At 41.5% G+C, this 27564-nt stretch overlaps 2 protein-coding genes across 4 annotated transcripts in view; both read left to right on the plus strand.

Moving 5' to 3' along the window:
* The window catches only part of LOC143100881 (zinc-binding protein A33-like), a 102162-nt gene that overhangs the window by 48331 nt on the left and 26267 nt on the right, over positions 1-27564 (plus strand). The gene's annotated exons all lie outside the window — the stretch shown is intronic.
* Positions 3868-9277, plus strand: LOC143099808 (uncharacterized). 3 transcript variants are annotated; one of them, XM_076262728.1, is made up of 6 exons: positions 3868-3935; positions 4200-4377; positions 5234-5623; positions 6808-6903; positions 7208-7237; positions 7352-9277. In XM_076262728.1, exons 2-6 carry the CDS (start codon positions 4254-4256, stop codon positions 7438-7440), a joined length of 729 nt encoding a protein of 242 aa, XP_076118843.1. In that variant the 5' UTR covers positions 3868-3935; positions 4200-4253; the 3' UTR covers positions 7441-9277. The 3 variants fall into 3 exon arrangements, with proteins under 3 accessions (XP_076118843.1, XP_076118844.1, XP_076118845.1); XM_076262729.1 differs by having other exon boundaries at positions 5237-5623; XM_076262730.1 differs by having other exon boundaries at positions 3881-3935; positions 4264-4377.

Below are 27564 nucleotides of genomic sequence, written 5' to 3' on the forward strand. Positions count from 1 at the left end.
TTCTTGAGAGTGTTCCACCTTTTGCTCAACCCGCTTCGACACACTTACCCCTAACATTGTGCAACAATCTAATCTTAAATAATTACAATTATTTATGTCTGTGTGTGGTATATAACCTACTTGGGATGCTTACATGCAGATGTCAAAGTGTTTCTCTTTTCGTATTGATGTGAATTAATGTGTAGATCCGAAGTTTAAACGGTAGGCCTATAGCTGTGACGTGCAGTCACCTGACATCACCATCAAATTAGATGATATTTCAGAACTATTAACGTGGACAGCTCCCCTTAAGAGCATCTTAAGAGCAGTGCACGTGCGTTCACGCTACGAGCATGTTCGGGAAACAGTCGGAAAAACCAAGCGAACAATCGTAAGATGATTTGTAGAAAACCCTCATAAGAGCGTGTCTCCGCCGTTATCGGGAAACTGGGCCCTGGCCCTTGGCTGACGCCTTGACAACCAATCCAGACAAATAGCTCCCCCATGTGGTAAATAATGTACCGGTAATTAAGGATCTATGATTGCCTTGCCAAAAGAAAATTATTTAAGTCCAGAAAAACCCACTTGTACCTTCATGTAATGAGAACTCTACTGTGTTAGATTGCTTGTCTTTTATTTACACACCATAAATATGTGTACAGTCATGTTATTTGGTCTCTGATGTGTAGCCCTTACAAATTAACATGTGAAAACATTTGCATATCATATGAAATATGTGAATGTGACAGGATCTACAGATATTTAGAAAAAGAAAATATGTCAATAATTATGTTATGTATTGTATGTCCTTGAATTTCCCCTTGGGGATCAATAAAGTATCTATCTATCTATGTCCAGGCAACTTTTGTCTCATTTAATTTAATCACAATGGTAAAGCAATTAACAATGTCAAATACAATGCCAATATTGCTGTTACAATCACAGTTTTATCACAACCCTTTACAATATCCTGCCTCCACACAGTCACATGCATTACATGCAGCCTATGCACCTTAAACAAAGTCCCAAAAACAGTATACAAATAATAAAACAAATGAAGTAAAAATAAATTATAAATGAGGCATAACTACATTTTAGAGGTGTTGAAATTAATCAAATAATCGATGCATCAGTATAAGTAAGTATATATACTCTTTTGATCCTGTGAGGGAAATTTGGTCTCTGCATTTATCCCAATCTATTAATTAGTGAAACACACTCAGCACACAGTGAACACACAGTGAGGTGAAACACACACTAATCCCGGCGCAGTGAGCTGCCTGCTACAACAGCAGTGCTCGGGGAGCAGTGAGGGGTTAGGTGCCTTGCTCAAGGGCACTTCAGCCGTTCCTACTGGTCGGGATTAGAACCGGCAACCCTCCAGTTACAAGACCGAAGCGCTAACCCTGTAGGCCACGGCTGCCCCTCATGATGAGGACATGGACAATGCTGCATCGAGGAATCGAATCAAATCGAATCACTGACATGATAATCATAATCGAATCGGGAGATCAGTGACGATTCACACCTCTACTACATTTGTGTATAGATGGGATGTGAGGGACAAATTTCCTAATCTAATGCGTTTTGTTCAAGAAAGTTGTGTAGATCCAATGCAAACATGTTAAGTTAATCTGCAAAAACGCATTATTGATTTGAAATAACACAACTGACTCAATTTCACCTTAGAAACCTAACCTTTTGTTCTGTAAATTCTAGAAAAGAAAAAGAGGGATGATAAAGTGTGAATAACTGACATAAACAATAATGGCACTAGAGAGATTGAATGCTAAAACATAGACAGATACATTACATCCATCTGCAACCACCAACCCCCCCATCCCTATCCCACACCAAACTAATATCAAACGCAATTGGACCTTTCATGCTAAATCCTACATAAAAAGTGACTCTGGAGCCTTCTCTACCAATTATTGGCCTCATGGTTTCCCATTTGGATCTACTTTTCCAGTGACCTTGAGAAGTTAAGAAGTTGCTTGACTCTCTTATGCTTCCTGATCCTGACATTTTTCCATGTGGACACAGTTTGTTCAGGCTCTACACACTTCTTGATCTCTTATCGGCAGACCAAACGATCGTAGTCTGGCTTATTTCCCAGAATGAAGTGGACCACAGGCCACATTCCAACATTCACAGGTATCATCTCCTTGTCAAATCTATCCTTCAGTTGTGTTAGGACTGGACCCCAACAAAGGCCCCAACACAGGCCCCCATTAGGCCCCCATAGGACCCACATGTGGCACAAACAGCGCAGACCCCCCCATCTGTGGGCATCACCTGTGTACTGCAGCACTCACAGCAATATGCTGTATGTGGGTGTGTTCAGTGAACTATGAGAGTGACCCTGCAACATTCCCCACTAGTGGCAAAACCTTTCCTTTACCTCACTCTTCCTGAATCAGGAAGTAAAGACAGACGTTACGGATAGAAGGTGAGGTGTACCTGTTTGTTAATGTGGGGATATGTTCATTCCCTGATAGAAATGATTTAGGAAATTTAAAACGTCTTCAAATGAACTGGTCTACCAATCTATCAATGAAAATAGGATTCTCCCTGCACCTGAGCTGTGAAAGCTCCCTCTGGCACCTACCAGTGGGAGAGCGCTGTTCAATCACTCCTCCCACTCATATTTGTCAAGTCCAAATCCCTAACCAGTAGGCCATGGATGCCCAGGGTATCAAGACCGAGATGCAGAGCGAGACCAAGTCAAGGCCAAGACCAGAAACATGACATGACTTTCTATGAAATGTCGAACATATAGGCTCAGTATTCGGGCTCGGCCAGGGGCGGATTGACAATCTGTGCGTTCGGGAAAAGTCCAGAACGGCCGTTCATCCGACGGCCGTCGACTGCCTGGCTCAGTGGCTCATCGGCCAAGTAGGGTTACCATCAAGCTCTCCACAAATATGCGGCACTCAGGCTTAATCAAAGCTATCAGTATGTCACTACCAGTTGTCATTGTCAAAGTAAACATTTGTGCCATCGCATTTTCAATGATACACGATAGGCAAGATGATGCAGCCTTTATATTTCACCCCTCTCTGGTTCAGTCTTGCTCATAATAGCCTTGCACTTCTAACGTGCGCTACAATAGAATTCTGTGCTAGTGCGTGCGCAGAAGTGCGTAGGCCTACAGGTGGTGAATGTCAGTTAGTCAGTAAGATGTCTTCATGGAAGAACTTGGGATAGCCCTATCGAAAAAACAAAACTGAATGGGAGAACAGCAAAATTGAACCAGTTTTTCCACAAAGGTAGGCTATATAGGCTATTGACAAACTTTACCCCTCAAATATCGTATCGTAGCCTATCTTGCCCCTTATCCAGTTTTAGACATGATGCTAGTGAGTGTGAGTATGTTTGTGTGTGTGTGTGTGTGTGTGAGTATGTTTGTGTGTGTGTGTGTGTGTGTAAGTATAGAAGTATGTGTGCATCTAGATACAAAATTCTATCCCACCGGTCATGTTTACTCATTCTGCAATTTATTCAAAACATTTGACACAGCACACATTTAATTTAAACACTTTATTTGAATATTTACTGAAAAAGTATTGGGAAATTCCCCAGTAACAGTTTTAGAGGCTTATAAAAATATTTTTTTTGGTCACAATTGTGACCGATGGGTTGAAATGGGTTTTAACTGTATGCCCCACAGTTACTTATCACAAAATGGCCAGTAAGGGCAATATGAGTTACTGTAAAAATACAATAAAAAGCCTAACAGTGTATGGAGTTATGTGTGTGTGGGTGTGTGCACCAGGTGTTCTCAGGGGTTAGTACCCTTGTACTTTCACAGCGCTTCCTGTGTGGGTAAAACATGGTTAGGGGAATTCCCTGCAGTGACGTTCACACTCTGAGTCACCAGCTTAGACAGATCACACACACTGAAGCGGCAGTGACAGCAACACGTGTTTCTCATCCTGCAGTGAAACAAATCGGTACGTTTCTGAGATGTAACGATGTCTCGATTGAAGGCTCCTGGTCTAAAATGCCTGATGACTTTCTTCTGCTAGGCCTTTCCTTTTATAGGATAGTGAAGCTCACATCATTGCTTGTATTGCTGTGTGTGTGTGTGTGTGTGTGTGTGTGTGTGTGTGTGTGTGTGTGTGTATGTGTGCATATGTCTCATGTGTGTAGGAGGATTAGTTGGACTTTTATACAGTATAGTTGCTAACCTCGCCTACCTATGTGTGGTCATGCAGTTACTGTCCTAAGGATTGTCACCCAGCTGGGGCTGCTGTTTATTATCAGTCTCCATGACTCCAGGGCCACAGAGAGAGACATACTCCAGCAGAGACGCACCCAAGATGACCGTCCTGTTCCTGCTCATCCTGACCCCCCTACTTGGTCTCGGATCCCTCACCAGCACTGCAAACAGAAGTAAGTTCCACTCCTCCTCATTCATCCCTCCTTCCCTTCCTCCATCTTTCTTTTACACCTTCATCCATCACTTTATGTCCTTTTATCACTCTTCCATCTCTCTCTCTCTCTGTCCCTTTTTGTTCCACTGTGTAGTGTGTGTGTGTGTGTGTGGTGATGCATTGGCTGACCTAAGTTATAGAATACTTATTTTGTTTGTTTGTGTGTGTGTGTGTGTGTGTGTGTGTGTGTGTGTGTGTGTGTGTGTGCTGAGGTTCCATGTAAATTATTAAATGATTTGCTATTTGTGTTTTTATATGAAAATAAGAATACATGCCATTTAAAATGCCATGCATGGTGGTGATAAGAATCCCTCTGCAAATATATTCAGCGCCCTTTGCATTTATTTTACACCCAATGTGCACTAGATTCTTCTCTCCTGTTTATTTTGTGACTGTAAGTTGGCTGCAGTTTTTTTTATTTTATTTTTTTATTTTCTTATCTGTTTGTGGTCTACACCTGGGCCTGTATTCACAAAGCATTGTACATTTACTTTGACTGTATGATAGTGCAGCTCACATCTGTGGGATAGAGGTCATATCAGCTTGTTAGGCTGTATGTGGGTGCTATTGTCTATTTAAAGCCAACATTTTTCAATAACTCAATCATTATTCTCTCTCTCTCTCTCACACTCTTTCTCTCTCTCAAGTTAGTCCACATAGACACACACACACACACACACACACACACACACACACACACACACACACAAACACACATCTCATTTTTCCATTTTGGACCGGCTTGTGTCTGTATGTGTGTGTTTTTACCATTTTCTTTGTAGGTCTGACCTTTAATTCTCTGTTCTCATCCGCAGCAGTCCCTCTCAGTATGGCCTCCCAGATCAACGCCACTGTGGGCCAGTCAGTGCTGCTGCCCTGCTTCATCCCCCCTCCAGCACCACCTCTGGAGGACACCCGGGTCTACTGGCAAACAGATAAGGACGGCAGGGACAGTGAGGACAACTCTTTGGTGGTCCACTTCATCAACATGGGGGTGGAGGAGCTTCAAGACCAGGCTCTTCAGTATCAGAACCGGACCGCTCTGGACCTCAGTCAGGTGGCTAAAGGAAACCTGAGTCTGGAGCTGAGGAACGTGACAGAGGCGGACAACCAGACAACCATCTGCTGCCTTTACTCCACGACAACGCCCGTACCAACGGAGGTCAGCAGCATCACCCTGATGGTGCTGCCGGAGCCTGATGCTGGTGAGATGTGGCAGTGTTGTTGTTGTTTTACTTAGCTGTGGATCATCTGTTCATTTACTCACTCATTCATTCATTCATTCATCCATTATTTCAATCTCTCTCTCTCGCTCTGTCTCACACACACAAACACACACACGCACGCACGCACGCACACACGCACGCACACACACACACACACACACACTCACAAACGCACGCACGCATGCACACACACACACACGCACGCACGCATGCACACACACACACACACACGCACGCACGCACGCACACACGCACGCACGCACAAACATACACATTTAGCTGTGAATCATCTGTTTGTTTGTTTGTTTGTTTGTTCACTCATTGATTGTTCCACCTCATTCAATCATTCATACACTCTTAGACCTCATTCAATCATTCATACACTCTTAGACCTCATTCAATCATTCATACTCTTAGACCATTCATTCAATCATTCATACACTCTTAGACCATTCATTCAATCATTCATACACTCTTAGACCATTCATTCAATCATTCATACACTCTTAGACCATTCATTCAATCATTCATACACTCTCAGACCATTCATTCAATCATTCATACACTCTCAGACCATTCATTCAATCATTCATACACTCTCAGACCATTCATTCAATCATTCATACACTCTCAGACCATTCATTCAATCATTCATACACTCTTAGACCATTCATTCAATCATTCATACACTCTTAGACCATTCATTCAATCATTCATACACTCTTAGACCATTCATTCAGTCATTCATACACTCTAAGAACAAATGCTTGTCGCTGTATACCTTGATGGGTACAGATGGCTAGGGTGCAAAAAAGTACCTGCATTCATGGGTACATTATTGTTCTTCAAAAGGGTGATGCCCCAGCGACAAGCATTTGTACAGACAGGTACACACTGGTACTTGCATTTCTTCGAGTGCACCTCTAAGCTCCTCTAAGTTGCTCCATTACTTGGTGAGTGAGACGAAGAAGGAAAGAAGTAACGGTTGCTCCCGAAACTCCTCCCCCAACAACTTTTGAGTGGCAGGCCATGGAATTTTTGTACCCTTAAGTAAAAATGGTCCCTTTTGAGTGTATATAGTAAAGGTGCATTAATGGGTCAAAAGTTGTACCTAAAAGAGCAAAAATGCTTTCTCCCTCATTATGTCTGACACAAATCTACAGCTCCAGACCTTCAGTCCTTCCCAGGCTGGGATACAAAGCTGCTGATTGGGGCTCTTCTGTTGCTGCTTGCCTGTGGGGCAATGACTCTCTACTTAGGTTTGTCTTTTCTTTTTTCTAGAGATACATTAATGAGTACTGTCACTTACAAACCCACAACTTACTAATGTTTACCAAATGTTTTGTGCAGTATGTCAGTATCCCATGTGTCTTATTATCATACATTAAGCAGCCAGGTGAGGCAGATAGGAACACAACATTTAAAAACACGTGGCTACATATTATTATTATTATTATTATTATTATTATTATTATTATTATCTGTTAGTTATTTACACTAACTGGCATGTTTTACAAAATATAATATCAAAAATAATTTGGAGTGTTTCCATTTTTTACGTAGTTCTTCAAAGACGAACTGGACATGTTACAAGTAAGATATTTGCAGCCTGCATTCCTTCAGTTACAGTAACCATTAATCCATTTTAAATTCTTCACAATGAACAACAATCAGCATAATAATCTGCACATCATTATTTCCCTACAGTTACTGAAGCCAATGGAAAAGCCAATCATGAACTAGAAGCTGGGGAATGTAAGAAGTTGACATTGAACAGCACAGCTAACAGAGAATAGGACACGGGACCGCAGAGCAACACAGAGGCCACACACCGGGTCCACAACTGAAGCACTCCGTTTGCGGAGCATACAAAGAGTTTTTGAAGACTGGTCTCATTTTTTTTTTTTATGTACATGCTGCTATCATGTCTGGTGTAGCCAGTTTCATTGTACTGGAAGCGAAATGTTGTGGTAGACGCAACACGAATGAATCGTTCAGTTTTCAGTGCCCGGTTCTCAGTAGACTTCTTGTAGAACTCTACTGAATAACGGTGTGACAGAGCGCACCGCGTCTGTCACTGGGCCTGGCGCATTCCCGCCAGTTGTAGAACAATGGGACCGGAGTTTGGGTTAAAAACTGGACATTATGGATACGGACTGGTGCGGTAAATGAAATGTTCTCTGCGATACATGTGGAAAAAAAGAATGGCGATGTATTGTACTGTATACTTTGTATGTATGGGAAAAGCTGAAGGAATATTGAAATGTCATACGCGGTCTTGGTATCGCTAAATGGTCTGATGCAAAGCATAGCGTCGGGGCGGTTGTCGGGGTTTCATGTGCGCACTTCTTACATCTTAGTGAGATCGCTCCAACTGTGCCTATATGTTAGTTTGTACTATGTATTAAATGTTCACCTTACCTGTGGTATGCCTGTCTTCCGGGGTGCAGGGGGCAAACAGGAGGGTAGGGGATGGGACCAGTGGCGTAATAACTCAATGGTGGGCCAAGGTGCGAGAGCGCTACGCGGGCCCATACCGATATATTTTGACCCAGGATGAATTAGCTCTGATACATGCCATACACATTAAGGGTGACTTCAATTGTTTATGCAAAGGGCCTGAGGTACCGAAATAGTTTAGTAGTTACAGATTACAATTTCAAATAAAAAACACACGACTACATAGGATCCATTACATGTGAAAACATTAAAAATAATTTTATTAACAGCCTGTAGGCCAGGGTAATCTAATATTACTGCATTAACATCAACTCGCATGGAATTATGGGAACACTCAATACGCTCAATGCGCCTCTTCAACCCTCTGCTGAAACTGCAAGCGTAGATTGCTTGCTTATAAACTCGCACTGCGCAGAAACAAAACTTAATGTAGCCTAACTTATTTAACCGTTCAGAAACCAAATAAAATCATTCATATGCATACAATCCCCAATATGCGTGAATTAGGCCATTAGAAGAAGGCCATCTTACGAGCCTTTGGTGTGCAAAATCGTCAACGATGTTCCCAATATTTAATGCTCTGGCTCTCGTATTTTCAATGGACAGGATAGCTAACCCACTGAGCCTCTCCTGCCCCATGCTGCTCCTACGGTAGGTCTTAATAAGTTTGAGTTTGGAAAAAGATCGCTCAGCTGTTGCCACAGTCACAGGCAATGTCAGAAACAACATGAGAGCAGTACACACTTCCCCGAATGTGGATGTTACACAGTCATAATCTACCACCAGCATTTTGGCAAGTTGAAAAATAGATGACTTCTGTGAAATCTCTGCTTTAAAGCAAGACCTGAATGAGAGGAGTTGTGTTGGGAATGTCGGTGCAATGTCCCTGCTATAATGGTCTGACAAACGTCTTGCCTTTTCAAGCAGTTCATCATCACCTGCGAGTTGAAGGGTCATAGGACGTAAAGACTCAAACACATGACAAGTTTCTCGCATACTTGCAAATCTTTGGGAGAGCTGACTGATTATGATGTCCAGAGTTGCATTAAATAGGCTACCTGCACTTTGAAGTATCTCTCTGTATCGGTTAAGCGCTCATCTTCCGATAGTTCGTCAATGTGACGCTTCACTCTCCGTGCTCTAACATTTCTAAAGTTCTAAAAAAAAAAAAAAAAAAAAAGGAGGCAGGGCGGGGGTAGCGACGGGCCCCGGGAGGTCACGGGCCCTGGTGCGACTGCACTTGCTGCACCTACTATAGTTACGCCACTGGGTGGGACTCGTGGCGCGCTCCCGTAAGAGAAGCGCTCATTTAGGCAGGGGTGTTTAGGACAATTATTCTTTATTTGTTGTTTAGGGTATTGCAGCGCATTGGTGATGTCGGAACACGAATGTTATAGAGTAGTGTGTGCGCTAATGCAGTTGATGGCTTAAAAGAATATGTCAAAGGGGCGATTGATTATTCTCTGTGGTTTGGTTGGGACCGATGGTATAAGATGTCAGTGAGCGCTGCATTCATGGTTCGCCTCTGTCGTGAGAGGGCGTATGTATGTGACAAGTGTTACTATGGAGGGCCTAGTTATTGCAGGCATTGTCCCATGTTTGTTTTTCGTTTGATCAGTGTTTTTGTTTAATGTTTTCTGTTTTATCTGTTACCTAAACCTGCCGGTAGCTTAATAATAATAATAAAAGAAAGAAAATTACGTCAACTTGATTTTCATTGCCTGAGTCTCACCATCCGCTCTGACACATTACTACAAACGGCCACAGCTGATGAGGAGGACTGAGTCCATGGGTGTTGTCCCAGAGACAGCTATGTGATTTGTGTACCAATGACTGTAAAAATGTATGGACAGTATGGCACCCACCATACCCAAGGCACCTATACAGTAGCTTTGAACCAAGGTATAGATTAAGACAGAGTTTTTTTTATGGGAGGGTGCACATACCTTTTCCCATCAAGGGCCAGAATACGTGGGCCATACCTAATAAACATGAGTATCGATAAGTTATTAAAACATCAAATGATGTCAGCAAGTAAGTCAGCTGTGCATTTCATGGGGAGTGTGTTTTGTACAGTAGATAATGCCAGCTGGTCTTCCAGGCATAATTCAGTAAAGATGAGAAAAGGATGTTATAAAAAATAACAACACAGTCATATCTCTTTTTTTTTTTTTAAAAAAGGCCCCTTGAATGTACGCTGGAATGTACGCCTGAATTGACTGCCTCATTCTATTTGTGAAATAAAAGCAGAAGAGAGAGAGAGTGTGAGAGTGAAACTGAGATTGAAGGTGGGGGGGAGAGAGTGGAGTGAACCCCACCAACATGAACTGCGGTAAAGTTAGTTTAACCCTCCTGTTGTGTTTGTTTATGTTCACTAGTTTTGTGTTCCCGGTCAAAAATGACCGCTGCATCACGACTTGTTATAAATCCATAGTAGCACATACTGTATATTATCATCTAATGTTGTGATAGACCTTAGTATCAACTGACGTTTTATTGGATATTACCAGTTTTAAACTTCTATTTGCTATTTATGGTCTGCAGGCCTCATTGACCTGAGCTCATGCAAGTCAGAAAGGGGAAGATTCTATTTTAATTGGGGAGCGATTCCAGTGGGGGCTGGCATAGAAGCAAAGAGGGGGAGTGAAAGGGGGTTTGTGTGAATGTACAGAAGCAGAGATACAGTCCATCTGATAAACAGGTTCCTGGACCATTTTCTTACCCATTTATTTTTAATGGCCGGTCATTTTTGACCGGGAACACAATGGGTGTTCTAATAAAACACCCAAAATTGTGCTTTTGTGTGTTCAGATGCCCTGTGTTAACAAAGTCATGGAGCCTCATGATGAGAGAAAAGATTTGTCAATAGGACAAATTTGACCACGAACACAGGAGAGTAAACATTTAACATTCATTTAACATTCAAAATTGAAACAGCTGGTAATGGAGTATTGAGTCTAGTATCGAGACTACTTTCCCTCATATGGTAGCCTTCAAAGTGTAGTGGACTGGAAGTTAATGTGATTTAAAGTAAAAAACATTTACAGATCATATTTAGAGAAGAGAAACAAACACCCCTATAAATAAAAATATATTATTATGTTATTCTTAGTTATGTATTGCTAATAGTCTATAGATTAATGGCCATTCCAATGAAATTTCTAGTCATTCTAGACCAGTGGTCCCCAAACTTTTTCTTCCGAGGGCCAGCTCACTATGCCTGGCTCTAAGAGAGGGCCAGCTCACTATGCCTGGCTCTAAGAGAGGGCCAGAGACTCGGAGTATATCAGTAACCATAAATAGCTTAGCGCTGTGAACAAAGGCAGTCTACCTTAGTTGAATATTCCATTACATTTAATCTATAGGCTAATGCAATTTAATACCATTGTTATCTGTGTTTATATTGCCATCTTGCCATATCAGTGTAAAATGTAGCTCAAATGAAATAATACTAATAATAGCATTCTCAAAACTATAAGCAGGGAGTCCCAAAAGTATATTTTGAACTCTGAACTTTGCATACACAGCTCAAGTTGTGAACAAGCAATATCCTACAAATTTAAAGTTCTCAAACTATAAGTTTTATGAAGTGGTGGCAGAAACATCTGAAATGACCACCATTCTAACTTTCACTCACCTGATGAGAACTTTGTGAACTCTGTATGAATATTTGAACGAGTGAATAAAACATATAAATAATTATACCAGAAAGTTCCAGAATTATGACTTGAATAGAAGTTATTAACAATTAATTGATAAACTTTTAGAATACTTTGAGCATTGATGCAGTCAGCAGAGGCCTCTTACATTGTTTGCAGGTACAGTAGGCCTACTATACATTTCATTCCGTTTTCGATGGCAAACGCGAAACAGCGCCAAAACAACCACCAGTGGACAAAAAGAGTATTACATGTGTACTGTTAAGACCCGCCATAGAGAATGAATGGGCAAATTACGGAGGTTTTAGTTTGACGATGTCGTACTCCCGTGCGGGCCGGATCCTACCACGGACATGTTTTGGGAGGCCACCTAAAATGAGGTGGCCCGGGCCGTAGTTTGGGGACCACTGTTCTAGACAGTTTACCACCACACCTGTAGATGGCGCTACGCCAATAGTGATAGGGACGCCCGGTTCTGACAAAGAAATAAAGAAATGGTCAGAACATCTTCACATAAACTTGTGTTCGGTTGTCTACTAATTTATCACTCTTATCAGGTTGGTAAACATGAAAATATTCTATGAACTATGAAGTTTAAGTATCTTGGGCAACTCATAAGATTTCAATGATGTGCAGAAACTGTTGTAGTAAAGTGAAACAGTTGTACAGTGTTCATACTTGGTACGTTTCAGAATGCTAGTTATCGTGAATAACAGTTAATGCACTCATAAGGAAAAGAGAGCTAAACCATTGATGCTAATGTATAGAAGAGAGTAATTCTGAAGCCACTGCAGTAATATGCAAGAGCATAGTAGAAGTGAGTTATTTGATATGTGTTTAAGATCAATTTAATTAGGATGTCAAGTGTATCAGGACGGTTACCGTTCGTATCTGAACAAGGTTGATGGCGCGTCCCATCGGCCCCAGTATTCTACACATGTACTAGTGTTGCACGGTGTATCGATACTAAAAAGGTATCACGATGCCTTCACGCAAAAAACGATATGATTTCCGACGTTTTTAGAATCGATACTTTATTAAAATAATAACGTTCTGTGTCTGTGTGAACTGCTGTTCTCACTGCTCCTTGCACGCATCTAGACAAGTGGGCGTGTCAAGCAGGCAGCTCTGAGTGAGTGAGTGCGCAGCAACGTCAACATAGTTATTTGCCGACCGTCCTCGGCCTTGTGGATAAAACAAAAGGTGATGTGAAATCTGGAACTATTTAGGATACATCGCGAATAGTGAAGGCAAGCCATCAGGTAGGCCTACACAGTGGCCCGTTTGTAAAATATGTTTCAAAGTAATTTAAAGGAACCGTATGTAAAAAATGTATTTCAATCAATCATAAAATGGCCCTGATATGTCACTAGACATTAAGAAATCATGTTAATTTCAAATACTTATATCACTGACAACAGTAGTCCGGCCAGGATATTGTCATTTAAAAAGTGAAGTTGCAGCCCTCAACTGATGTTGATGTTGTGTTTTGTCATGTCATGTTGTGTTTTGGCCTGATGCGCCACCCTTTACCTATCTACTAATCACAAAGTCAGTAGTGTTTCGACATCCAGGTTTGCAACCTCGAGTCAGCCGGGAGGGGGAGAGGATACACCACTCCACAGTAATTTGAAAGTGATTGCAGTATAAGTGTTGGCCACAATCTTACATATGGTTCCTTTAAAAGTAGTAGGCTACGCATGGAACTTGGCTAAACACCTTGCAGACATATCCCAACATTTTTAAAGAGTTCAAAGAACGACAGGTTAACAAATATGCTATAGTAAACACAACTACATGGTTAGTGCCGAGTTCTTCTCTTCTGTTTTAGTCTAGCCTAAGTGAAACGAGTATGGTTCTCTGGGATAAAGCGAACCTTCCTTCATCAATGAATTTTGACGAGACATAACGAGCTGTAATCATTTTGACGAGACATAACGAGCTGTAATCATAGGGTGCTAACGTGATGAAAGCGCAATGTTCACGCCAGAATAACAGTACCAACACTACCAAACAATCTATTTCATGTTCGGTCAGTACTACTGGTAATATTTGTCATGGCATGTAGACTGCAATTTGTTCAATAATTATTGCCCAGATGTAGGATAGGCTATCCGAAATGCGCTAATTAAAGCCCACAGCATATATTACCACCAAAGCGTGTTGAGTCCTAATAATAATAGCATCTTATTGTTACGTGGTAGCAAATCATGTTATCAAAGAAATAGACGTAATGTAGGAATGCACACAGATATATTGCAACAGGTAATGGTATAGGCCTATCTGACGAAGATCTGAGTGGTTGGAACGTCGTACTTGTACACTGGGCGCAAAGAAGACTATCCTCACATTTTTCCCTTTGCAACTGTCAAAGAAATCCCATGAACACGGGAAGGCCTAGGGTAGCCTATACTGTACATCAGATGGCCTAAAGATTAGGCCCCTCTGCATAGCATTCAGTGATTTGCAAGCAGCAAGCACTGACCTTGATCTAGCCTAGTTTGGCTATTTAAAGCTACTTTATTGCCAAAACACAACACAATGTAAATGAACTATAACAAACAATAAAGGACTTAATCACACAAAGTAGGCCTACTATTTTACTGATTATAAAAAATAATATTATGAGAGAAATGTAGATAGCGAACTCCAAGCAAACCGCACTGCAATCATGGAATTGACTGCTCAGGTCTCGGCTTTGGCTAAAAACATGGACAAGATGATGAGCACTGACCGACCTATGGCCCAGAGCCAGACTAGTTCTTCACAGTCAAATCAGAAAACTGATGTTTTCGGCAAAGGGAAATGTCAACAATGTCTTAATCAAGGCAACGAGAAATGCTCACACTGTTTCATATGTGGCCAAGAAGGGCATAGAGCAGTTGGTTGCTTAAAGAAGGGTTCATGGGCGGGAAACGGACGGAGGCCACTGGCGAGGGACACCTAGTGGCCAAAGTCAGCATGACGTCCAACCCCAAAGTGAACACTGTAAAGAGTCAAGAACTTGCCACCCAATCTCAAAAATGTCATTATCCCTCTAAGAAACGAGTGGCTCAGCTGATTGGCAGGCGATGTATGATTTCTTGTTTGATTAATGGCGTCCGCACAGAAATGCTGTTAGACACTGGGGCTCAAGTTAGCATAATAGAAAAGACATGGGTTGAAAGAGAGCTGCCGGATTTGAAAATTCAATCCATTGCAAGTTTACTCGGTGACAATGAACTTCACATCACTGCGGCCAATGGAAAAGTCATTCCTTTTGATGGGTGGATTGAAACATTAAAAGCAACCAGCATCATAAGTATTGCCATAAATGTGCCTTTTCTAGTCAGCCAGAGTTGTGTTGGCAATCCTTTACTTGGATTTAACGTCATTGAGGAGCTGATTAGGGAAAATGGCGAGCAGCCTAAGGGTGCTTTTAACTTAACCGCTTTACTCAGTGAAGCCACAAACGTGAATCAAATCAGGATCAGCAATGTGGTATCTGTTGTTCAAATTACAACACCAGAAGATACAATGGACGGATATGAGGTCAAAGTAGGAAAAAAAGGACTGGTGATCAGTAAGGGTGGACTGTGTGAAGTGAAGTGCCGGATCTGGCCTAAAGGAGGAACAATGTTGTTTGAACCTTTCATGGAAGAATCTTATCCTGAGGGTTTAGAACTTTTCCCTGTGGTTATTGATGTTCCTAGTGGTGCCACAAAGAGCGTGAAGATTCCGGTACAGAACAACACACAGCACAACGTATATCTTCCCCAGAAGACCGTGTTAGGTGCGGTCATGCAGATAACTGACGTCAGACCTGCTGCTGCACCTGCTAATCCTACAATAGATGCGAACCAGTCAGGTCAGGGAAGTGAACACCACACACTTCATAGCACTAGAGATAGATGGTATCCGACCGTTGGCTTAGGTCACCTGACTGAGGATGAGCAGCAAATAGTCAAAGCAATGCTGTACGAGGAATCAGATGTTTTTGCTAGAGAAGATGGGGATATAGGTTGCATACCGAGTCTGCAGCTTAAAATCAATCTTAAAGACGAAACACCTGTTCAGAAAACATACACCTCAATTCCCAAGCCACTCTATAGAGAGGTTAAAGAGTATGTCAGAAATCTCCTTGATCGAGGTTGGATTAAGAAATCAACATCTTCATACTCTTCACCCGTGGTTTGTGTCAGAAAGAAAGACAGCAGTTTAAGACTGTGTGTCGACTATCGTCAGTTGAATCGGAAGACTGTTCCTGATCGGCAACTGTTGCCAAGGATACAAGACTTACTTGACAACCTGGGCGTATATACGTTTTCGATCCTCGACAAGGGTAGTGCTTATCATCAGGGTTTCATAGAAGAACGACCACGACCTGCAACAGCCTTCAGCACTCCCTGGGGACTATATGAGTGGATCAGAGTCCCATTTGGCCTGACCAACGCTCCAGCCTCCTTTCATAGGTGCATGGAGACTGTATTGGAGGGCTTTTGTGATGAATGTTGTTCTCCTTATCTTGACGATGTCCTGTGCTACTTCGAAACCTTCAGTGATCATGTAGAGGACCTACGAAAAGTGCTTCACAGAATGCGGAAACATGGCATCAAACTCCGACCTTCTAAATGTGAGATCTTTAAACGTCAGATACGATACATTGGTCGACTTGTATCAGGAGAAGGCATACAAGTGGATCCGAAAGACTTGGAGGCAGTACTGAAACCAAAAAAAACAAAGACTGTGGGGGAACTGAGAATGTTACTGGGATTCCTGAGCTATTACAGATAATTTATCCAGGATTTCTCAAGGCTTGCTCAGCCACTATACAAACTCTTACAGGGTATTGATGATGATAATGAGAAGTTAGCAGCCTCAAAGGCCTGCAAAAGAGGGCAAACAAAGAAAAATGAAGGCAAGGGGCAGCTGTCATCCAAGATGCCCATTAAATGGACCTCAGAACACCAAACACGTCCCCCCGTGTTAGCATATCCTGATTTTGACCTACCATATGTGCTCCACACCGATGCATCTAACATAGGACTAGGCGCTGTACTTTACCAACATCAGCAAGGCAGACTTAGAGTAATTGGATATAGATCCAGAACGTTGACCCCAGCAGAACGCAATTACTATTTGCACTCCGGAAAACTGGAATTCTTAGCCCTAAAGTGGGCAATTTGCGATAAATTTAGGGATTATCTTTACTATGCCCTGACCTTTACGGTATACCGATAATAATCCACTGACTTATGTTCAGAGTACAGCCAGACTTAATGCTGTGGGGCATCGTTGGGTAGGCGAGCTAGCTGATTTTATTTTCGACATTAAGTACAGACCTGGCAAGCAGAATGCAGATGCCGATACGCTCTCCAGGATTCCGATGGATCTAACAGACAACATGAATGACTACACAGAAACGTTGACACCTAATGTTGTGGCCGCTGTGTGGCAAGGAAACAAAGCAGCCAGGGATGATGATGTGGCGTGGCAGGGCTATTAAAGGAATGAATAGGGAACACTGGTAATGAGATATGCCTTGTACAGATTTGAACATGCAGATAGACCTGTGTAAGAAGGTGTTATGTTGTAGTTTTAGGATTTGATTTTTGTATTACTGAATGGGTTGTTCATTGAGGATGAATACCTGTACCTGTGAAAGATAAAATGAGTTAAGTTTCAGAAAACAGAGAAATAAAGAAATGGTCAGAACATCTACACATAAACTTGTGTTCGGTTGTCTACTAATTTATCACTCTTATCAGTCCTCAGGCAAGCCAGCCTGGGACCGGTAATAAAAGCATGCTTTTTACATCCAACTTACATCCCAGCCTGGGAACGGTAATAAAAGCATGCTTTTTACATCCAACTTACATCCCAGCCTGGGACCGGTAATAAAAGCATGCTTTTTACATCCAACTTACATCCCAGCCTGGGACCGGTAATAAAAGCTTTTTACATCCAACTTACATCCCAGCCTGGGACCGGTAATAAAAGCTTTTTACATCCAACTTACATCCCAGCCTGGGACCGGTAATAAAAGCATGCTTTTTACATCCAACTTACATCCCAGCCTGGGACCGGTAATAAAAGCTTTTTACATCCAACTTACATCCCAGCCTGGGACCGGTAATAAAAGCATGCTTTTTACATCCAACTTACATCCCAGCCTGGGACCGGTAATAAAAGCATGCTTTTTACATCCAACTTACATCCCAGCCTGGGACCGGTAATAAAAGCTTTTTACATCCAACTTACATCTTTTTTTTAAATCCATTATGCTCCCTGGCCAGCCCTTCACATCAAACCAACTGTGCAGTAGCAGTAGCAGTGGCAGTAGCTGTGCAGTAGCAGTAGCAGTAGCAGTAGTGCATATGCTGCAGTTGGTTTGATGTCTCTAGTTCAAATGGTGAGGGAGCATAATAGATTTATAGAATATATTTATTGACAAAACAATTCTAAAAGATAATGAAACATTTTTTTAAGCCTTGTGGCATGTGAGGGACTTTAGTCTCTGTGCTGCAGAATTGGTTAGGTGTCATGAGGTCAATTTGTTTGGCAGTGTAATGGATTCATAGAAAAAATGATAAAATATGGAAAAGTTGGATGTAAAAAGCATGCCTTGAAGGCTACCACATGAGGGAAAGAAGTCTCCATACTGTACAGCTGTTTTAATTGTGAATGTCAAATGAATGTTAAACGTTAAACTAACTTTACCGCGGTTAGAAAAGTGTGTGTCCCTTGTGAGACACCCTTGTTTATGCCTTATCACTGTCAGTAAGGAAAAGAAAAGAAAAAAATCAGAGATCTGTGTCAAAATAATTCTACTTTAGGAAAAGGATTCTAGGATTGAATAAAGGCAACCCACATTTTCTTTCCATTTAGGCACTCAGGACTCAGGGCATCCCTACCAGTCGAGGCAAGAGGTGTGTATGTGATATAGAAAAAGTATCTTGCTATACATCTCCCTCCATCTCTCTCTGACTCCCTTCTTGATAGAGAGGAGGGGAAGAAAATGAATGTTCAGTCTGGACCTGCTTTAATCAAAGCAGTGGACACACACGCACACACACACACACACACACACTCAAAGAATCAACAATACACACACACATTCTCTCTCTCTCACACACACACACACACACACCTATTAAACTATATATTAGCAAGCACATCCACCTTTTTAGTTAGGTATTGTATGCAGGCTTGGAATTTCACCATTCTGGGGGCAAGGCCACTTGGCCTTCAGTTGGGCATATTTGGTGGGGGGCACAAAGGCCACATGTCAGGGCACCAAGGCCAAAGTTAACTATACAGTAGTAGGCTATAAAAATGATCAAAGTTGTATTTAGCCTATTCACTGCAGTAGACCTGCATCACTGTATGAAACATTGCAAAAAACATGAAACATGACATATTACATAGAACTGTAAATCATCTGATCATCTAATATTTGCAGATATCTAGGCTATATATAACATTTATTTTATATTTGGCCTGTTATGAAATCATGTATTGAACAATTTAAGCACAGCTCAGCTTTAAGAAACTCAAATAGCCTAGATGCATGCTTAGCATTTTGTGATCATTAAGGCTACTTTCACAAACTCTTAGTCAGCTGTCCTATGATTTACCAATATAGGCGATATTTGTAACATTTATTTTGTATTTGGCCCGTTATAAAATCATGTGGAACAATTTAAACACATTGTAAAACGTAAAGCCCAAATTTGGAGACATCCATGCATGTCGAAATTTACTGCAAATTTAAAACTAGATTACTCTGGAACGGCTAACTGTACAGGGGACTGAGTTTTGTGTTCGGTAAGGTCTGCTGTTTATTCTGATATATGGTTTGTCATGTGTTAAAAGAAGGGTTCGTGAAGTATTCCACCGAGATGAATGGGTAGGGAGATCATGGGACGCAAAACCTTCAGTAGAATGTATGATTAAATTGAATTATATTATTTACTTTTCTCGCGAACCGTTCAACACAGCGGCTAACATCGTTTAAAAGCTGAGAAAAAGCTCTTTCATGTGATACTTGTGATGTCTGTGTGATGAATAGGCTACTTCGCGAGTAGTTCAACTGAGAAGAATGGGTGAATTTGGACGCACTTTCTTTCTTGCGCTGTCACTTTCTTCACTGCGTAAAAGACTAAATTAATTTGCGCTGTGAATGCTAAGATCATTTTGACAGGCCACAGGCTAAATAAAAATCGCTATTAGTAGGACGCAAAGCAGAATATTGAAATAACGGGGCACCAAGGCCCAGGGCCGTTTCAAGGAATTTGGGGGCCCCAAGAAAAATGGACATGGAGCCCCCCCCCCCCCCACACACCGCACGCAAAGCCTACAGGAACCACAGCATAGCCATACAGTTTAAGTTCACCCACACTTTATATAAATAAAAAATGTTGACAGTGCAATACTGCAGTTGCATATATATATACTGTGCATTAGATTTGAACATTTGAACATTTGCAAAAACACCATAAAATCCAATATAAATGTAAAAAAGTGCACAATAACTAAATCCAACATACTTAAACACACACACACTCACATTAACATTTTTCAGTTCTCACAAAGTGAGAAAATAAAACACTGCCATCTTATGCAGAAAAAGGATGCATTGTTCAAACTATAAAGAGTGCAGGTTGTATAGCAGTTTAAAAATCCAACATAAATACAAGTACACACACACACACACACACATAAGATTAACCTTTCAGGCCATCTTCATCAGTGGAGGTATCCTTAGGAAGAGCCTGAGGGCTGAGAAATTTAAAGGTCTCATCTCATCGTTTTTTCATTAATTTTGCAGTGGTCTGTAGTATTGATGAATGCGAGACGGTTCTTGCGTCTGACGACTGGATTTCGCCTCTAGTCATGAATATTAATGACATGCTAATGAATTCACCTCTGATTGGCTAACAGTACTGTGACGCTTCCTGCAGTGCGTCCTCATCCGATTCTGCCTGTTCTATGCTCCATATTCAACTTTACAGTGCTAAAACCTGGCTAAAACTCGAGTCAAAACTGTTGCACAAAATGTCTTCGGAGATACAACTTCATGTGTTTGATCCTAGTATCCGAGTAGGAAGAAGAACCGCTTCATGATCGTTTGTCGGTGAACGTTGGTTTAATAGAATGGTAACAATTGCCTGTCAGCTTAAAATCTCTCCTAAAAGAGGTAAACGTTTGTGACAATCGTCATCTTGCTTTCAAGTAATAAACAGTTGGAAACGTTTTAAAGTAAAGACCTATTTCTTTACACAGTCAAAAGTCTTTGCAATCTTCCTAGTAGATATTTTACTTCACAACACAGGTAAGCACCCTAAATGCAGTTCAGCCACTGACCTAGCCTGCTAATGCTATCGGAATAGATAGTTATGGTTTGAATTCCATGATACTATCATTGAAAGACCACTTGGTCATAGCCCAATATATATATAGATTTAAATGCAAACACACCTACCTAGCTATATTCTGCTGGAATTGTACCAGAATGCCTACAGAAGCAGAGAATGTGTGCTGCAAGACTTCTTAATGAGAATGGCTTTGATAGCCTGACATTGGCAGAGGTTAGCCTACTCAAGTTGTTTTCTGTCACATATGACAGAAAAAGTAGCCTACTATAGGAATCTTATACTATAGTATTTTGGGACTAAATATTACAGTAATCTTATAGGAATACTATAGTATTTGGACATACTATAGGTACTATAAGACTACTATAGAAAAACTATAGCGGTTACAGGATATTATAGTTATTAGTAGTACTTCTACAGTATGTCCCAATTATTCCTATAATAATTATTCCTATAAGATTACTATAATATTTTGTCCCAAATACTATAAGATTCCTATACTACTTTTTCGTAAGGGGATTGCTCATGTGGTTAGAAAAATGGGCAACACCAGTACCCCTGTTGTCTATGACCCTGTACCCAGGATTAGAACCAGTCTGCCTTAGCATAATATACTCCCTTCAAAATGCACTAAACATTCGACTATGGCCCTCTGTGAGACAGAAGATATGAAAGGTAAGATAAACCTTTAGCTTAAAAGGGACAAAAACTGATGAAACTCCTAAAACAAATATACAAAACAGGTCAATTTTCAATAAATAACTTTATTATATTTACATACAGCAGTGGTACACAGTGTGGTCCGCAAGCTATCTCCAGTGTTCCACAAGTAGATGTGGTAAAATATAATAGATGAGTTGTTTGCAATATTGAACCAACTTGTATGTAAATCCAAACAGTTCTGCAACAATGATGTAACCTATGCCAGTTTAAATCATATGAATCCTCTGACACCATAACCAAGGTGCAAAGACAATAAGCAAGGTGGTTCAGTGAGAAGGCCTATTGTGTAATATACTGTTGAAGTAGGTCTACTGTTTTTTTTTTTTTGCTAGGTGGTCTGTGAAACACTGACAAATATTAATATTGCAGTCTATTAAAATAATGCAAACACAAAACAAGAACATCCAAACTATGCACAGAATTAACAATGTCCTCTTTTTGCCAGACAATGCAGACATCTGGCCTACAGATCCTTTGTAAGATGGTGCTGGGATTATTTAGGGGAAAAGGTCTGAGTTGTTGTTTCGGCTTGTATTGTCCTGGGGATCCGAAGGGACAACACACAAAACACATTCGTTGGCTGTGATGATTCTATTACATTGCTCTTTGATTGCGCTGGGCCATAGGTGGAGCCATCAGGTGTTATTGTGGAGATGTCGCTTTCATCCTCCTCCTCATCTTGATCAACCCGAGGTCTTCTAGCTGGCCTTGGATGAACAGGCTTGATGGCAGTAGAGGTAGCAGGCCCCCATGCCCATGGTGTATCCAAAGTGCTTGTATCAATACTCATACTTTTCATGAAGTATTCTGTTTGGGTACCTAAAGTAAATAAATGTGTATTACTGTCAAGTTACAAGATACTACTTATAGTACACAGGACATTCACTCTCTCACACAAAACTGTACTGGCACAATGGAAACAAAAATATTTTAGTGACTGCGGTAAGGTGTATGATGTACTAAGTAGCACACCCACAAGAAGACATTCGGTAATATCAATTTTATCTGTTATGCAATTCATGGGTTTCATCAGGTCCATTTACACAGGTGTATTAATCAAGCACCATGCAGTCTGCATTCATAATCGAGGTGCTTGATTTTATACACCTGTGGAAAGTGACCTGAAGAAACCCATGAATTGACTTTCCCAAACATTGATGAGCACATAAGAACCTGTATTAGCCTACTAGAAAAAGACTTCTAGAAACTAACTAGCACAACAAAAAAAGTTAGATCACAAACCTTTGCTTCTAACGTGATGACCTAATGTAGGCTAGAAAGCTGTGTATCCTGACATGAGGATGTGCTCTGGAAGACATACAAAACACTAATTAAACAGCAAGTAATCAAACAAAACATCATTGTAGGCCTACAAAGGTCAATGTAATAGTGGCAAGAAGACATAAATTAGACTGAAGTGTAAATACCTGAGCTCTAGTGATAGCAACTTAGCCTAATAGTGCACGGGTATTGTGTTTTTGATTTTCCCTGTTTAGACTAGAACAATATCCGTACTTAGTTGAGCATAAGATATTGTTGCTAATATTATTATTTGTGGTTTAACGCTTAGGTTAGAAGATTATAGGTTCAACAAGCTAAATCTCTGGGTAGTGTGGTCAGTTTCTTATGAGTGTAACGTTAGCTACACCAGGCACGTAACTGAAGCATTCCGTTCGCGTTATGTAGGCTACTGCAACAATAGCTTCCAATAGGCCTAATCAATGGAAGTAGCTACACCTTGCGTGTTAGTGGCCTGTAGGCTACGTTCAGGAAAATAGACCATTCCTCTAATGGATTTTACCAGAGCCCTTCCTATTAGACATTCTCTGATTTTACACGTCAACAGAACACTTCAGTTACGTGCCTGGTGTAGCTTCCTGTAATATAGGCTAGCCTAAGCCTAGCTTGTACCCTTTTCATGCATGCTAACGTGAAGAATATGAACATGCTATTTTGTAACAGACGTTAGGTGGAAAAGTTTGTTTGTACTTACAGCCTGTGAGCTGGTGGTCGATCGTCATGACGGTACAGAAGCAGGTTTTCAGAACATCGATGCAAAACCACTTTCTAACTGTAGGCAGTGAGTGATCGAAATGATTGGAACACAGAACTAATGTTGCACTACTTCGGTGGTGGTGTTCCAATGATAAATCCGAACCATTTCTTCCTCAACTCTTGTTTCTAAGGCAAGACATGCAACATTGATGTGTTATTGCCACAAATAACACAGGCACAATATTTTTCCGCCATGTTAGCAACTTGCTGTTAGCTCCTACTAGCTGCAGAGAGACAATCCCCTAGCCGCAAAATCTTCCAGTCTTCCTGTAGGCGGTCACAAGCCAAGGTGGGCGAGGCCATGAATAATCAGTTTCCCTTCGGCGTCATTGGGAAGGGCTCTTTCTGATTCGCTTGTTTTTCCGTGTATTTTCTTTCATTGGCTAATGCGGGCAATGGGGGTAGAAGATAATTTTCACGTGCAGCATGCATATGCAACTTGGAGTGAGCTATAGTATTTCGAAAGTAACAAGTATTAAACGGTTTCTCAGTGAATGAGACCTTTAAGCAAAGCACCTTGAGGGAGAAAGAAAAGATATGTTAGCATTTCCATATTTTGATATTTAGAAGGGATGCTTACTGTAAAGGGATGCTTACTGTAAAAACATCCCAAGCTAATGTTATACATTGACCTAGGCCTACTTGTAGCTTAACATAGCATTTAAGCATTCTGCTGTTTGAGAAATAGATGGACGCACCTGATGCTTTAAAGACAACAGCTGATAAACAGCTGGCGTGCATGAATACTACTAGACATGAATGTTCCAGTCTGCTTTGATGCACGGAATTTATCGTGTAGATTATCACGGTCGAATAGTTAGTATAGCAGAGAAGCTATGCCACTTTCATCAAAACCTATTACAAAGCTATAGCAATGTTATGTCATTAAATACGATAAACAGTGATTCTGGAACAGATCTGCGTCTTCCTTATCCTGTTAATAAACATATTACAGTATGTAACCATATTCCGTCCGTTTGAAAAAAAGTTGCGCTAACTGTTCTAGTTTGTTAGAAGCAGCATGGGCCGTCAGGCAGGTAGTTAACATAAAAAAAATTTGCTAGGCTAGCCTTCCTGCTGCGACATTACACCATTTGTACAAGACAAGTAGAGCTATTTTATCCAGTGTAATTTATCACTTACCACTATCTTGTTTTTTCTTGTCATCCTCTTCCTTTCTCTTCTGGATTCCGGACGCATAACTCCGCTTCATCATGACTGCCTGTTTTATATTTTCACGGCAGCAGCAGAGACCACAAACCTGGCTGGCTGGCTGCTGTCAGCGACTACTGAGAGGGGCCCCCTTGAGGGGGATCCCGGTAATATTGCCGGTAACAGTGTCGTTGCACTTTACTGCATTAACTATCAAAGGGGCGCTAACAGTTTGTCGTTGCATTTTATTTTTAACCAGTCGTTGTCTTGGGGCCCCTGGCCAGCTCGGGGCCCCAAGCAATTGCTTGGTTTGCTTGCCTTCTAGCGACGGGCCTGCCAAGGCCACCGTGGCCTGTAAACCTCTGATTTTCAAAGGGGCCTCACGGCCAATGCAAGGGGCTACGACGGCCATGGCCGTCCTGGCCGCTGTGAAATTCCTACCCTGATTGTATGTATGTAGCCTAGAAATGTAGACACACCCCAGCAGCAGCAAATGTAATTTGCAGCCAGGGTAGTCTAGCAACTCTCAGTTGGAGTCGGCGACGGTTCCGCGTGAATTCCCTGCTACTTGAAAACAATGAAGATGAATGCTGCTGCTGGCGAACTGCGGTCTTTGAATCGCGATTTGAGTTAAGCTTTTTTTAAATTGGCAAAAGTTTGATCAACTATCTCCGCTGGTGGGAAATGCATGGGACTCATGAGTTGTAGCGCTATCCTATTGCGTGCAGAGGAAATTTGAAAGACAACCGTTTAACCCGCCCCTCGGATTGAGCAGTGCCAATGGTAGTTCCCAGACCCTACATCTTGATGTGGGTTTGCCTCGTCAGGCTAGTATGTATGCTATATGATCTTTGTATCAGCTATATTCTGATAATAGCCTACAAGTAAAATGGTTGATGGAATAATTCAATGCAGTGAGCCACAGAATATACAGGAGTTCACATTCTCAGGGCCGTAAATCTTTCGGATAGTCTGATGTCAGTCTAGTGTACTTACATAAGTTGTAGGTTTAGTACTACATTCAATGTCTCAAGTCTGCTCAATCAGTCACCAGATCACTCCTGCAGGCACAGACCAGAGACTGAGCAGGTCAGTGTCCTCTGGTGGTCTAAAAGTGAAATTGTGATTTTCTCCCATTGAGAAATGTTCTCGTATTGGGTAACTTCATGCATTGAGTGTACTGGTCCACCCCCTAGAACCTGATCTGATAGCGCTCACTCTTTATAGTGATAAAACACAGAATGGGCCACATGTACTCCGTGACCGTGGGCCGGGCCCCAACACAGGCCCCCATTAGGCCCCCATAGGACCCACATGTGGCACAAACAGCGCAGACCCCCCCATCTGTGGGCATCACCTGTGTACTGCAGCACTCACAGCAATATGCTGTATGTGGGTGTGTTCAGTGAACTATGAGAGTGACCCTGCAACATTCCCCACTAGTGGCAAAACCTTTCCTTTACCTCACTCTTCCTGAATCAGGAAGTAAAGACAGAAGTTATGAAGACGGTGAGGTGTACTGTACCTGTTTGTTTATGCGGGATATGTTCATTCCCTGATAGAAATGATGTAGGACATTTAAAACTTCCTCAAACAAATCGGTTTACATAGGCAATGCTTCAGGATACAATCTATCAATGAATATTGGATTATCTCAGCACCCGAGTTGATTGTGAAAGCTGGCTCCTATGCATCTATCATGACATCTACAATCACCCCGTGATTCTGAGCTGTAGTCACAGTATCTGTAAAGCCTGTCTGGAGCAGTACTGGGAGACCAAAGGATCACAGGAGTGTCCACTCTGCAGGAGAAAGTGCTCAAAAGACGGCTATCCCCCTAACCTGGCTCTAAGGAGCCTGTGTGAGACCTTCTTAACGGAGCAAGGTCACAGGTCTTTGCCTGTGGCTGAGGTGCTCTGTAGTTTTCACCGAGAGAAACTCAAGCTCTTCTGTCTGGAGGATAAACAGCCTGTGTGTCATATTTGCCCAGAGTCAAAGAAACATAAAAATCACAGCTTCAGTCTCATAGATGAAGCAGTAGACCAATGCAAGGTAAGGGTATTCATGCATGTTTTTTTGCATGGGTGATACAATATTGAATGACATTAGAGTCTTACTTTAATGTATAGCATTTTAAATGTGTATAGTAGCAGAACAAAGTTATCCATGTCTGTGATGATATGTGTCCTGGTCACAGGGACTTCAGTTGGATCCCAACTGGGCGTTGTTTTGGCAAACCAACCTCCATCTCTCTTTCTCTCTCTCTCTCTCTCTCACTCACTCATTTTCTGTACTATGTACTTTACTTCATACTGACCAAAAGATATACTTTAAAATGGGCTTATCTTAAGAATGTATCATCATTGTTGTGTTATGCATTATGTTGTGCCTGAGACAGAGAAGCAATTGATATTATGGGAATACTCTTCATCTATGGTGCCTTCAAGTCTCCCATCACCATCATACTATGAGCAAATGTGTATTTAAATGTCTGTCATACACATGTAATCTTCAC

This window comes from Alosa pseudoharengus, unplaced genomic scaffold (genome assembly GCF_046254945.1).
Source record: "Alosa pseudoharengus isolate Yale_2024_CS ecotype anadromous, Long Island Sound unplaced genomic scaffold, YU_APseudo_1.1 YU_APseudo_1.1_scf_3, whole genome shotgun sequence".
Taxonomy (NCBI): domain Eukaryota; kingdom Metazoa; phylum Chordata; class Actinopteri; order Clupeiformes; family Clupeidae; genus Alosa; species Alosa pseudoharengus.

What these genes read in the sequence shown, in the direction of transcription:
- LOC143099808 (XM_076262728.1), top strand. Translation starts at nt 4,254, where the DNA reads ATGACTCCAGGGCCACAGAGAGAGACATACTCCAGCAGAGACGCACCC. An exon ending in CACCAGCACTGCAAACAGAA is followed by an intron (nt 4,378 to 5,233) that starts GTAAGTTCCACT and finishes TCTCATCCGCAG; the next exon opens with CAGTCCCTCTCAGTATGGCC. An exon ending in GGCAATGACTCTCTACTTAG is followed by an intron (nt 6,904 to 7,207) that starts GTTTGTCTTTTC and finishes TTTTTTACGTAG; the next exon opens with TTCTTCAAAGACGAACTGGA.